Source organism: Corvus brachyrhynchos, unplaced genomic scaffold, assembly GCF_000691975.1.
Source record: "Corvus brachyrhynchos isolate BGI_N302 unplaced genomic scaffold, ASM69197v1 scaffold334, whole genome shotgun sequence".
NCBI lineage: Eukaryota > Metazoa > Chordata > Aves > Passeriformes > Corvidae > Corvus > Corvus brachyrhynchos.
The window spans coordinates 85,029-100,300 of record NW_008238316.1 but is presented as its reverse complement, the minus strand read 5'-3'; the positions used below and the strand labels follow the sequence as shown (position 1 = coordinate 100,300).

The following is a 15,272-nucleotide window of genomic DNA, read 5'->3' as shown; positions in this document are numbered from 1 at the left end:
CCACCTGCAGTAAATTAAACACTTATTTATCGAGTAAACCCACTAGCATTAAAAAAGTCTCTTCTATTAAATGGTATTCTACTGCCAAAATTTATTTGCATAACAGCCACAACCCTTAAAAAGTAATTTAACCTGCATTGCTGTTAAAGCCAAGAATGAGATTGAAAGAACAAGATCACACTGTTTGAAAAGAGCAACAATTTAATAATTACTGCATTGGAAGTCTGTGCTGGCTGTTGTTTTGGTACCCAAATCTTGAGCAAGAGTCCTGGCAGTGAACAGACAGTGCATCTTGAACATGTCTTACCCATGTATGGTGGTATTTGCCAGCTGTAGAAAAGTATTTGAGAAAAGTTATGAAGTCAGTGACCGTATCACTCATTTTGCTGCCTGTTGCCAGCTAACTCAACTGATTTTTGAATGCTTTACACATTAAAGCTGTAATTTCTGGGATGCTCAGGAAACTTTTTTGCACAGGCTGCTCCTGGAGAGGAGAAGGCACTTTTTTTTTGGTGTAAGTCTGCCACACATAAAAAACAGTGAAAGAAAACTGCAGTCTGCATGACAAAAAGGATGCAGAACAGAGTGGATTAAGGGCAGTGCCATATCAAATAGGAAAAGAGGGATGGTTGAGTATTCAGCTGGGAAAAACGTAACAAGAGACATGATCTATCTGTGCTTATGCGAGACCTTTTTGCAGCTTCTATATATTGAAGGAAACAGAAGTTGCTTGAGAAGCCAGATAAATCCTTTCTTACCAGTCCAAACTGCATATGGGAAAGGTGGACTGCATTCTGCTTTGCTAGTCCTGTACACCTACTGTGATTTTACTGACTTCTGGAGGCATACCAGTAAATACTCCTTCTATTTATTACAACTGCACATCTAATTAAACAGCTTACAAAGTGGGGTGTGGAGGAACAGGAGACTGCTAACAGGACCCACTGCACGGGTGTATGTTTTTTTTCTGTCCAGTACTGCAGGATTTCACAGTTGAGGAAGAAAAACCCCAATAACAGATGTCTGCTCAAACACATAACCCCTTCACCTCTGAGAAGCATGGGTTTGGCTAATAGAACTGCCACTTTATACTTCTTATGCTTGGCTCTATTAAGGTGTATAATGAAAAGCAACATAACATTGTGTCATTTGATTTATCCCTTTTTCCTACCATGTAGTACTGTTACATGATGGTAAGTCTTCTCTAGCTTATGCTCCCCCCCATCCACCACATTTTTTTTCGCTCTTTTCCTCTTCTTCTTTCTCTTCACAAATTTGTCTGTTTATTTTTAAATTATTTAGTTTTTATTCAGCGGCTCTCTGCATTAGCCTCTGTATCAGGCAGCTTGGAAATCATCCTGCCAAGAAATGCACTACACACCCCAACAACTATAGAAAACAAGCAACAGAGAGCTTCAAGCAGCAGCCCCTGGTACCCATTCTAAATTAATCATGGCTCTAGGAAAATTATTCTGACAGTGCAAAGAAGCCACTCATCAATGCAAGAAAACGACAACAGAACAAGCCTGGATGCAGAGAGCAATTGGGGGAACAGGCATCCGACACTGCTGGACTGAATATGTGTCAGCGCAGATCTGCATGAAATGTTCTGCCTGGGCTGAAATAGCAATGGTGAACACCCATAAATTTGGCCTCCTGGCCATGGTGTTGGGCATCCTCTCTCTGCCCACAGGCAAGGGGGAGACTGTGTTCATCCACCTAATCCAGTCAGGGCTCAGCATGGGTTTTGTCAGCCTTGAAGCTTTAGGAGTTGAAACGAAAGCCAAATTTAGCATGAGACTTCCGTGTCCAGGGTGGCTAAGGAGAAGTCAGCTGACAAGGTTCCTCTGCAACACCAATGTTTAGTTTCATGCCTACATTCTTATCCTTCCTATTATAAAATGTTCTTCCGTTTCTTGGGAGTGAGCAACTGTGATACAGCAGTGACTCATATTTCCATGTCTTTAGTTGCATTACACTGAAAGGAAAATCCAAGTCTAACTCCTACACAATTGCACAAGGTAAGTTTTACAGACCCCAACAGCATCAGAACAAGCCCCAAACTGCAATAAAATGGTAGTTTTAGCAGGGCTTGTGGTGAGCTCTGCAGCTCGCTGTCAGGGAACTGGCAATACAACTCCTGGACTCAAAGTGCATGAGGCTCTGGGCATGAAAAGCTGCTTTGTCCCCAACATATCTATGCAGCACTTCCAGCTGCCTGGGCTCAGCCAGCCAGCATTGCTGCTGAAATCCCTTAAATCCATGGCTGTAGAGAAAGCCCCTAGACCAGCACTGCCCTGATGGAGGCCCCATTGCATGGCCTCTGTTTCCATCCGGTGGAGCAGCATAGCTACAGTGCTAGCTGCTGGCCTCCACCACCTCCTCAGCCTGCAGACTAACAGTGCCCCAACGAAATCTGCAGGAAGTATCTGTAACTGACAGCCTCTCCCCTTCAAGGATCCTGACTGTAGAAGCACTCAAATACCTGACATTCACACTATTTTGATGAGTTACATTCAATTACTTAAGAATCAGTACTTTAATTTCTTGACCTTCCCAACACTTACATGCTGAAAATAACAGTGAGGAGCAGAAATAGTTTTACTCTGCAGCAAGGATTCTTCTCTGCTTTAATTTTTGAAGGATTTGTACCACACTTTTATTAGGAGTTTCAATGTGAGGTGAAAACTGCACATTTGCATCATTTCTTTATGGTTTTAACTTGGTAGAAATCTAACCAATGCAATTCATACTCTAGAGATTATTTGAGGAAAGCACTAAAGAAAGAGACTTAGGAAAACACTGAAACAGTCAAGCACTCTGCCCATTAGAACATGGTGACCTATTATGGTACTAAGAAAAAATGAAGCGTTCTCTGTGATGCTCATTGAGACTGCTTGGTAAGTTTGTTTCCTCAAATCCAAGTTTCTCTTCTCATCACATTCAAACAGCTTGCATAAATAAGGTACAGTACAGGAATCGTACGTGCCTCTAATTAAGATCTCAATTAAGGGTGTTCTAATTAAGAACACTCAAATCAACATTCAGAAATGCAACACTTCTCCAAAACAAAAGTCACCAGGATTTAAATCAACACAGACTCTGCTTCTGCAACTTTGCTTCCCAGGAAAAAAACTTTCCATGGCGCCCACTTCCCTGACACCCGAACTCCTGGCAATATTTTATTGGCAAACTCCACAAAATAGTTTTATGACTCAGGAGACTCATCTGAAACCTCAGGACTTCATTTCTCAGACCATTAACATTGAATTTCTATTCCTTCAGGAGTAGCCAGGCTTTGATGGAAAAGGAGTCTCAGAAGAAAAATCCACCCGACACAGGTTCGTGACTACAGCAGCACTGCTGTACAGCACTAAACAAAGAGCATACCCATGATAACACAGACTTTACAGCCTTGAGATTAAGATGAGCTCGAATGTGTAATTTGACAAAAATACAGAAATATCCAGTGTCATGTTCTAATAATACAGAAGTTACTTTGCTTTGGATAAAAGCAATGTATTTGATAATTTAACGTTATAACAACTTTCCATACGCATTAGTACTCAGCAAAGTAAAAAATATCAAGTGTATTCACACTCAAGACAGACATGAAAGACAAACTGACATATTTGACTGCAACTTCTTTCAAATAGAGGTCTCTTGGACAGTAGTGCCCTTACTCTGACACTCCACCTGCAAACCCCTTCTCTACCTGTGCTTCCTTCTTTACTTTTTGTGCCTTCTGCCCAAATTCAGACCAGTTGGCCAAGACCTCAGCCTCTGAAAGTCTCACATAGAGACTATGCAAAACATCTTCAGTTTTAACCAGTTGTACCAACCACTCTTAATAAAATAAATAGAACCTCTCCTGCCCCGATCATTTGAAGAATCCCTAAGGGTCTAGGCTAAAATGTAAGCTTCTTAACAAGGCCTTTCATCTAGCCCTGAGGTAGTTTCTGTCCCAGGACATTCAGAGCTCAATCTTATGCAGGCTGCAGTTACACTAATGGACTGGGTTTAGTACAAAATTGCCCCCTGCTGCCCCACTCTTTGGGTTTTGTAGTTATATGCATGTTAATAAATCAAAGCTATTTAAGGAATCCAACATGACAGCCATTAATGCAACCATGCCAGACAAGAAGACAAGTGCCATGGGTAAGGAGGGTAAGAGCTCTCTCTGACATCCTTCCCTCCCTCCTTGTTTCTATTTCCAAAGCCATTCTTTGTCCATGCCAGGATTTCTTTTTTTAAATCAGCTGAACCACATTAGCAGCCCAGGGAGGCAGGAGTTAAGACACATAGAGCCTAAGGCCACATAGTAAGAAAGATGTGCCTCCTCCCTTCTCATCGGGAAGAGCTTTCCAGAACCAGCCAGTGCAATGGTGAAGCAGATGGTGATGATGGGTGGGGTTTTAGTTTTTATTTTAGCTTCTGGAATTAATCAGCATAGCCACCCCACAGAAGCATCCTGTCTGGGGAAGTTGGCTTCACTGCGAGACTGCAAGTGAAACTAAGGCTTTCTAGCAGCAAAAACAACCCTGCCACCCCCTGCTCATCACTCTTGAAGCGCTTTGTGTCATTTCACTCATCTATTAAGAAAGCTCTCAGAGACCATTTTCCTAATCCTACTCTAAATACAGGTCTGCAATTTGGATAGTATTTTCTTGATACCAAATGGAAGTAGGGTCAAATTTCAATGCTGCTGCAAAGCAAAGGTAAAGTTGCCCTCTAGTCCCATCTTACTTTCAGCCTTTTCTGTTGCCTGTCCATAGCTAGCAATTTTGAATTTGTTCTTTTACAGAAGCCACAGAGCACAGTAGTGTAACAGGCCAAATGTGACACCTGCAGAGAATGTAGCATAATCAGAGATTAAGATGGGACTGTGATTTCTTCCCTGCCACTGCCTTCTACATGGACATCTATCCAGCTCTGTGACTTTCAAACCTCTCCAGGATTTTAGTATCTACGTTTCAATACACATGTATTTGAAAATAATACCTATTTCCTGATGAAGTACATTCTGTGCATCATTTTAGCTTCACACTCAGTGAGAGGGTACACACACTTTACAGGACAAAAAATTTAAACCATGACTACTTAGTAAATTATGCATTGTAGTGATTGAAAGACAACAAGCACCAGAGAAAATATACATGCTGAAGTCTGATGTATATACTACATTGGGAAGTCTTCAGTGATATGACAAAGAATTTGTGGTTTTTTTCCCCCAGCTACAAGAGAGCAGAGGATTTGTCAGACATTGATTCTGTAGCTTCTACTGTCCACTCTACGCCTCCTTCCTCTTGATGATCAGAGGCCCAACGTTGTCGCCAGTTTCCTCGTTGTGCTTTGTGTGAGAGCCATCACACAGTGGGAACTGAAAAAAGAAAGAATAAACACATCTAAAGTACATCCAGAATCAGAACTAAGAATCTAGGCTGAAAGTTTATTAGGCATTTTCTCATTAAATCCACTGAAACCACAGACCACAACTTTTATGCCACCATCTCAGGTCTCCCTGAGTTTTGGCTGAACACTAGCTTTATCCTTGTTAGTGCAGAGCAGACAAGAGGCTTGTTCTAAAAAAGCAGCCACCAAACTCCACTTTGTTTGGTGTTCCTGCATCAGGTGAGCAGAAAGAAACTACAGCCCGAGCAGACCTTCAGCTGTAACCTCCCTGGAGTACCTTACTCTCAACCTTGCCCCAAGCTTTCTCAGTGCTGGCCTTAAGAGCCACATCATTTGAAAGCAATTTGAAGATGTGTTTGTTCCATTAAAAAACCCCAAACAAACCACACCCTAAAACAGGCTGGTCACAGCAAGAATTACAGGGACTCCATTAGCAGCTCTAACTGCTCAAGTCGCAGAGCAGTGATAACTACTGCTCCTGGGCAGCTCTTATCACACGGAAGAGCCAAAAGACATTCTGTGAGGCAGTAAGAGTGAGGTTGGACCCCATCACTTCTCAAGGATGCATTTTCAGAGCTACACCTCCTCTGCACAGGAAGCTCTGGAGACGATCATAGAAATCACACATCAATATTTTGCATTCAGTTACAATTTTGTTTGCTTTCAAGTAGTGAGACTCTAAGATGGGCATTAGTCAGCTTTTGCCTTTGCAACAGCACTGTTCTCTTGCAGTACCGTCACAGTCATTATTCAACATTCTGATTTCAATGTTCCTACTTCAGTCACAGCCTTTGAAAAAGGTTAATACCCTATAACCCATGCTTAGTTAGAATAAAAGATTTCAAAGTACTGCACAAAACCAATACAATGAAACAATAAACAGAGCTTTAAAAATAACTCCACCTGGTCTGTAGGGTAGCGTTGGGAGGGAAGAAGAGAGGTGAGGTGTGGGAGTTTCTTCTGGTTTTTCACAGTAATGAAGTGTCAAAACCTATGCTAAAGATGGCAGGAGATATTTCTGAATAAAGAAACCTCAAATTCAGAGAATGCTTATGTAAGCTGATTCATGCAGAAACCTTCTCATCCCACTAGTCACTTGTGACTCAATGAGTAAGTAGTGACAGATACTTGGACAAAATCTGAGCGAACAGGAATGTATGTTTGTGGGACACTGACCAGCTTTCAACAGCAGATGTTCCTGGGCCAGTTGTTTTTCCATGCAACACCACAGTCCACTGGCCTTTACAGAAGCAACAACACAGCTTCCATCAGACATTAACATCTCACAAGCCCGAAGGAGGCAACCCAAAGTCCAGCTATATGAACATCATCACTTCTAGTTTTCAATCAACAAGAATGGTGGGATTCCTAGGTTCAGATAGCATCCAGACATCTTTAACAGCTACCAATGGTGACTGCACTGAATTCATCCTACTGGTCAGCTGGTCTCAGAACACTGGCTCTCAGGGCCTGGTACACCAGACTTAAGCTTCTCAGGAAAAAACACCAAACCAAACACCACTCTTCCAGAACACCCACTTGGTCACGTTGAAGACCAGATACTGCATAGATGGATATTGGCCGTGACACAATGTGTTCATCCCTGATTAAGAACAAAGCAGACTAGCAATAGTGGCCAAAGCTCAAACCGCAGGGGAACTGTACAGTGATCTGGACAGCTGAGCTGATTTCTCTTGACACTGAACACATCTGGATTCTCTATCACTATTTCTGCTGATAGTCTGCAGCAGTACTCCTCAACCCACAACCTGGGGACTAATACTTCTCTGGAAGACACAGAGGCTGGAGGTCATTGTAAAAAGACAGCACATTAACTCCCCCCTCCCCCAACTCATACCTAAAAATGAAGACAAGTAAGAAAACAAGTTTTCTAACTTTAATTACAGTTTAAAGACAAAATTCTTGCCTCTACACTGGTAAGTTTGAGCACTGGGTTATTTCACTAAACTGGACAACTATTAAGTTCCTGCAGAGCACAACACTGAATAGAAAAGGGTCATTCAAAGAACCACCCATTTATTATTAACAGAAAATTACGTGCCAAGACAAACTTACTTCAATATACCACATGTGGTTTTTTAAAACACATACCTTCCACAGAGACTTTGGCCAGCACAAAAGCCTTTTAAGTGCACTGTTTCAGAAAAAAAAAACCCAAACAAAAACAACTGCACATAATCCTGCTCTTTTTTCAAGAGTTACTCCAAAATACTCTGGTATAGTCCAACTGTTTTGTTATTCCCTGTAGAGGAGGAACACCATGCAGGGTCAGCTCTAAGTGCATGCACATCATCAGTGCAACAGAAACATTCTGTAGTTCCCAATGCTACTGGTTCTACCAACCTCATGCCTCAGGTGAGCCTGAATCTCATGAGAAGTGCACATAGTTATACAAAAGGACATTTCTTCTAGCCTTTATATGCACCTATTTAACAAAAACACAGCAGATACTTAATGCATTTGAAGTAACTGTAATTCCTGCATTGAAAACACACACATTCCACATTCTGACACCATGTAATTACAAATTTTAACAGTTTGAGAACTATAAGAGCCAGATAATGCCAGCTGACAACTTCCAAAGATGACAAGCATGTGAGAATGATGTATTTTATTACTGCCTGGCAATAATAAATATGAGAAGCACACAAACCATAATAAAGGTTATGCTACCCATGCTGCAAGGTCAGCCCATCAAGGCAAGAGGAAGGCAACAAAACTGGAAACTACAGCCTTTGAAGTGGAACATGTTGACTAAAATACTCATCGTTCAACAGCAGTAAAAGAAAACAAATGCCTTCCAAAATTTCCACTGACCTCCTCAATGCCTTTACAAGACCTTTCAGATCAGAATTCTAAAAACGTACTCATTATAGCCTCATCTACTTCTATTCTAACTCAGTAGGGCAATATGTTCCTAAACTGACAACACCCCTTAAACATATGCCAAAATGTACTTCTTAAGGTTTTTATTTCACACTAAAGAAAGGGTAATATCAAACAATAGCAAACAATTGGCAGGAGCTGCAATGCAACCAGTAGAACCAGACACTATCTTCCATTTCTGTTTAGAAGATTGAATAGGAAACAGAAAGCACAAACACCAGGCTTCAAGTGGGGTTTTTTCAGTTCAGACTCCAGACAATAAATAAGACAAGGCCACCTCCACAAGACTATTTCAGAATCAAATCATAATGCTGTTTAATCCTTAGCAGTGTTACATTGTAAAACCAAAATAAGGTACAAATGTGTAAGCTCCTGAGCTACCTGGAAGGTAATGAAGTCAAATCTGACAACAGCAAGAACCAGAAGTTACAGCATCTGGAAATTGCTGAGTTTGGCCTAATAAGACCAATGTTTAAGACTTGAGAAGTTGAATATTCACCTCCCTGGAGGAGAGAGAGCTAGATTTCAAGGCAGTTACCTGGCTTTGAAGTTCTGTATTATTTCAGTCTCCACACATTGGCATCCTCTAAAAAAGCTTTTAATTGTGCACCAGTGGTAAATGGACAGGATTAATCATGCAATCTTGCTTTCTCTCATTACAGATCCCATTATACTACCATTATAGATAAAGTATAAACATCTCAGCTACATCAGGTATCACACACCTCTAAGATCAGATTTAAATCTGAGATACTGTTATTGACAGGGTAGATTACCACTAACTTAAGGCAATTGAGGCAACCCAACTTCAAATGCAAGCAAGCTGGATCACTATTTAGGCCCAGCTTTTAGTTGCTCAAAAATAGGAGCTTAAAGTATGCCACTGTGATTGCACTGGCATACACCATGTACTAGTAGCAAGATACTTTCTAAGCTTCCAACTTTCTCCAAAAAAAGGTGCTTAAGGTCCTCACAGACTATGTTTCCTGAGCTCCTACTGGCAACAGGCCAATAGTTTTGGATAAGCCTCAGTATTAGCACAGGTAGCACACAAAATGGTATCTGTCATTCATGACCATGCTCCAGACAGTTGCTTTCTTTTCAAGAGGTCTTCTTCAGAGCTACAAAAACATTTTGTTCATTATTAGCATTGATCTGCAGGCTTTACTCTGAGCATCAGCACAAATCTGCATAGCTCTACAGATCAGAATACTGCTACATCTCAATGCAGAATAGTTTAGGTGAAAAGAGATTAGTTTCCTCTAAATAAAGCAGTTTAAAAATAGTTTTGCTGAAAGATGCATGCACATGAACAACACTGGACCATTCACTCTTCTCTTACCTTCTTAGACCTCCAACAACGACAGTACACAGCCTTGTCTCCCAGATCTTCCATATCAAAGGCATGGACTATCTTGGGGTTATCCTTCTGGATATGGGGATTCACCATTGCTTTGCAGCATTTGTCTTTAGAGAGAAATTTTTTGTAAGCTAGATATCCAACAGCAGCTGCTCCAGCAGCTAAGGACACTGCAGCAATCCATTCAACTAGAATAAAAGAAGAAAAAACAAGAAACTATCAGGTTTTGAATACAACATTCTATCAAAACTACTAAGCAGTAAATGTCTTTATGCTTGCAGCAACACCTTTTTACTTTCCAACAGATCTTTTTGTTCTGTAGTAATAACTCTCTACTTTAGAAGAGTATTTTCCTTTGACACTCACCTAGTTAACATGTTCTTTCCTGTTGATCAGAGATCTGTTTCACCCAAGTCCTTTCTACACAAGGGTGAGAATTAACCTGGCAAGAGTTTTCATGTTTTTGTTTTAGGTTTGGTTTTGGTTTAGGTTTTTTTTCACTCTTCTATTTAGCATACTCTCATATCAACATCAGTAGTACATGATTTCAAAGTTCAGATATTAAATCAGGTAAGTACATCCTGTAGCAGCAAAAAAACTGTGTTGTTTGTTTCAGTTGCAAGAAAGTCACTAAAGAAGAACAGTCAGCACCAACAACCCAAAACCAGGTTTGTCCCCCCCAAGGCATGGGTGCTGAGCAGCTTTTAATAAAATGCATCTTATAACTAAAAAAACTAAAACCAGTTGTTTGGCAATGGGGAAATTACTAAATATACTACCACCAGTAACAAAAGCCATCTTCGATTAAATCCCTACTGTGGTATAGAGGAAAGAACAAGGATCCAAAATGATTATGTTTAAGAATCATAGCACATGTTTATTTTAACTAGATTAAGTCCTGAATCTCCACAAGACAACTTTCATTTAAAAATCCTCTTTCTACCACTTCTCATCTTCACTTTTCCTCCCTTTATTTACCAACACAACTTTTGCAGTCTTTCTTAGTATAACATCCATTCCTGCAAGAAGTTTTCCAACTTTTTTGTGGCTCTATTGTTTTCTCCCTGCTTCATGAAAATATGCTGGACTTTGGCCCAAAGGTTCGGGTTGCAGCACCAGCCCCAGTTGTTTTGTCTCAGAGTAACAAGTGGCTGTTCTTTCTTTGCTTTTTATCCACCACTTCTACATACACATGTACTGCGAGTTCTGTTTACAGACAAATAAACAGGAATTTAAATTTTAGCACATTTACCGAACTTAATAAAATTAGAACAGTCTCCAGTGGGGAATTTCTATCCTGTCCTATGTTTCAATTGGATTTGTAAGATGCTAAGCCAGATGGCATCTTTGGAGCAAAAGACATCACTACGTTCAAGTCTAGGAATAAACAAAAACCTTTGTTAGTTCTTGCTACTTTCCATGACCGACTTGCAGTATTTCCACTGTGAGCTTGGACTAAAAGTATCAAGGTTTTCTGTCCCTGGTCCAGAGACTTTCCTAAAATCTATACCAAGCTCTTTCCTCAGCTAAAACACTGTGTTAGCTCATAGGCACCACACCGACCCACAGGCATCTGGCTGTAGCAACATGTGGAATTAGACAACTACCTGCACAGTGTCTGCAGCTCTGAAGGATCAGGGAAGGCAGGCACTTCTTTAGAGTCTTACTAAAGGAGTAAAGGATACAGAAATCCTTCAGAGTTCATTTTCTTAGTAAATGACACATAAAAGACCAACATACACTGAGACCTCCCCTGTAAACGAGTGACAAACCCTTCCTGTAACAGTAAAGTGATATTAAGATACAGAAAATCATCTTTAACATGGAAGAATTTAGGGCAGGCATGTTTTCCTACTCCCCAACTCCTTAAAACAATAAAAGCCCCAGAAACCATGTTGTGAATGCTGTTTTATATTCATCCAGTGAGTTTTCACCCTTTATTCCCCAGAGTAGCCAGAGTAATGCGCTAATTTTGATAAAGAAGTGAGGAAATGAAATTTAAGAGAGGATTCTATGAAAATCTGCTTTAATTTAGCACAACAGCCCAAACTAATCAAAAGAAAAGCTACAGTTTAAATCCAAGACAGCAGCTCTCAAGAAAAGCCACTGCAGGATCCCTGCCCTGTCTCACGGGAGCAGGGCTGTGGCAGGAGGAGGTGCTCAGCAAGCTCAGGGGACAAGCTGACAACTTGGAAGTGACCCCTGATGAAATGTCAAGTGCAGCTACAACAGCAAAAGCAAAACCGAGGACTGCTCATTGCGTGGCTTCCAGGAAAGCAGCAACTACAAGGATTGCCCAAGCTTCTACCGAGGCACTGCCAGTGGATCAAATCTTCACCTACATTTTAAATAAGTGATGAGGGGACAGGGGGACCATATCCATTCTCTTATGAAATCTAAGGGGAAAGAATGACTTTAATGAAGACCATAGACGGCTCCTGTAACTGAAGCACCTTTTAAGGTGCTGCACCTTAAGGAAGCTCATCTTTACTTGTACCTATCCAAAAGTCCAAGTCAACTTAGCAAATGAAAAGAGGAAAAAAAAAATTGGTAATATTTCTGTGCCTCACTACAATCAAGAGAAGTCTGTACTAAAATTCAGCAGCACATTCAGAAGAGCTGTTCTGCACATCTGCAGCCAACCCAGATCCCTCTGACATCCCTTGGGCCATCCCCCATAACCGTGCACATCAGATCCAGCTCAACAAACAGAGATCATGAATTAAATTGTCATCTCATCATGCAGTGATCCTCTAGTTCTTCTCCCACGGGCCAGAGTCACCTTTTACATACACGGGCAAGTTGTATACATAATAGCTTCAGGTATTTTTTCTTATAACAGAGCAATGTCTTTTCTACTGTATTACCTTTTTTCATCACTTCTCTGGAGCCACTTCTCTTTTCCCCTTTCAGGATGGAAAATTGTATCAACCAATAATGCATTAAATCCAAACATTTAAAGAAGTCTTATTCTTTAAATTCCAGAACTGCCTTAATAAATATCATGAAAATTTAGAAGAAATATTTGAACTTATTCAATAGACTCTCCCTTAAATCATCCTACAGGGTTTCAGAGGCAGTAAGTTTTGTCTTGTTTCACATACAGATCTGGAAAAGCTGGAACACCCATTTAATCTTTTTAACTAACTTAACCATAAAATGCACCTGGAAGAAGAACATTTTTCAGATAATTTTAAATACTCTGAACTGTTTCAAGAGACCTCTGGTGCCAATTCAACAGTTTGCTGCCAAACTCTTAAGGTCATGCATGAGGCATCTGTTAACAGAATGACACTGATGTGGAGTGTCAAGGGGTTTTTATTTATTCTTAAAATAAAAAGCAGTAGGAGCAACTTTTAAGCTGTTATTATTAAAGAACTCCCAATTCTGGCATAATACAAAACCACAATGTTACAAGACAAGACGAAACAGGCCTGTGTAACATGGCAGAAAAATTGGTTTTGTGTTGTGAACACTAAACAATGGAAAAAAGTTTGGCTAAAATTGCCAGAAAAATTAACACACAAAGGAGAGAAGAGAAGGCAAGAGAAATGGAAAGAAGGAAACAAATTCAAAGAGTGAAGTCCCAAGAGAGCAGGCAATGCACAGAAGTAAACAAAAAAAAAAACCAGAAGATGAGAATGGCAGTAAGACACTGACAGGGATTTATTGTCTCCTGTATTCTTTGGACATATCCTAATGAAAGAGATTTAGATAAAAGTTTCTCCTCTCTTATTTCTCTAAACATCTGTAACATTGCTTCGGATGTTTCCAGATCTAGGCTACAGAAGTAGTTTTTGGATCTGCTAGAGAGCTCTGAGAGATTTTATCCACAGGAAAACACACATTTACCATCTGCACTGAGAAGGGCACTAAGAAACTGAAGTGGTCTTGCCTCCACCTTGATCCTTGCTAAGAACCCAGATCAATTTACATTCTAGCAACTATATGGGGGAGAGCTACACCCTGACAAAGTTAGTCCAAGAGAGTCCTACGAGGCAATTTTCAAGTCACCTCTGCTGCTTAGAAAATATTTATGTTTTTCAAAAGTCACAGAGAAATAACTCAAGACATGAAAAACTGTATTTTATGTCTCTAGAAGTGCTTGTAACTTTCAAGCATTTTTATCCTTATTTCATTGCCAATGAAGAGATTATCATTGTGCAAGAGTTGCTCATGACAGTCCAGTAGTGTCACTGCCCACAACAAAAGGCAATGCTGGAGAAACACATGATACTCACTGAAGAGTCATCCAGGGTAACTGGATGCACAAAAAGCCTAACAGTAAAAGCCAAGCAGTCAAGCCAACAAAATCACTTCTACCAGGCACAGCATCCACAAAAACTGGGGTTATGACTGGCAGGTTTAATTTAACTGAAGCCGTATGGTAAAGAGGCTACCTGATGGAAAAAGATTGTTGGGTTTCACCAATAAGCAGTAAAAGACAAGTCACCATGATCAGATCTGTGGTTGGTGTGGGGCCACACCTGCAAAGAATCATACCTCTCAAACAAAAAGCCTTACCTGTGCTACTCACTGCCTTCCAAAGGGCAAACATGCCCAGAAGCTATTAACTCCCCCACTGCTACCACGAATTAAATCTCACAAAAATATGGAAAGTTTCTGGTGTCTAGTTTTCAGTAGAGAATAAATGATTTTCAAAATTTATCAGCCACATGCCAGCTGGAGGAAGAACTGTAACCTGCCAGCCACAAGGCACTGATCAAGTTTAATCTTGTCAGAAATCACAGTAACCTAATGCTGTCTCCTCCTAAACAGAGCACCCTCCAGACTAGTCCCATCAGCTGCTCCCATGCTTTTCTTAGATATTGTCAGTTTGTTTAGGAGCATATTCTTCTCCCGTCTCCACAAAATTTTTCTGCTCAATTTCTAATTCTTGCATGATTATAAATGACAGCAAGCTGCCCTTGGGAACACAACCTGGATGCGAGCTATTACCAAGTCATCCTCAAGGCTTTGATTATTTTAACAAGCATAGCCTTCCATCACTGTATCAGCCATCACTAGTCTTTGCCACCATCCTCTGTACCAGCAGTCTCCACCCTCACCCACTCCCCGAAAAAAACCCAAGCCCAAACTATCTGCCTGCTGAATTAAGGATATAAACCATGAGCAGCTTTACAAGTGGAAACCAGTCATGCACGTGAAGCTTATTTTTTAGAGAAAATTAGGTAATTCAGCTCTCTATTCTATCCTCCACCCAGCCCAATTCTTTCATCCTGTCCGGTTGTGCAGTATTTAAAGCACTTAAAACACACAACGCTATCTCAGGCACAGTTCAAGTCAATCATTACACAGCGCAAATGTCACCGTTACCTCTACTGTACAGTATCGGGTAGACAAAACCTCTGAAATCTACAGGTTTCCATGAAATTTTCACTCAAAGAGGTGGAAAGGCAAAAATAAAACAGAGGTGTCTGAAATGGGCAGTTCCCACTACAGATAAAACCCGGAGAGCAACAGAGCCCGCTGCGAGGGCCGAAGCACCCACAAGGGCCGGGCCCGGCGCGGCGCTCGGCGGCTCCGGGCCCTCACACAGCAGTGGGGTTGGACGGGGAGAAGAGGGGAGCCT

At 40.9% G+C, this 15,272-nt stretch overlaps 1 protein-coding gene across 1 annotated transcript in view; it reads right to left on the bottom strand.

Moving 5' to 3' along the window:
* Positions 1 to 2,510: 2,510 nt before the first annotated feature.
* Positions 2,511 to 15,272, bottom strand: part of CISD1 (CDGSH iron sulfur domain 1) — a 13,048-nt gene continuing 286 nt past the window's right edge. Inside the window, exons 2-3 of the mRNA XM_008633274.2 lie at positions 9,662 to 9,867; positions 2,511 to 5,380 (exon numbers count right to left, since the gene is read on the bottom strand). Of these exons, the coding sequence (XP_008631496.1) occupies positions 5,291 to 5,380; positions 9,662 to 9,867 (296 nt within the window). The 3' untranslated portion in view covers positions 2,511 to 5,290. The remainder of the gene's footprint in view (positions 5,381 to 9,661; positions 9,868 to 15,272) is intronic.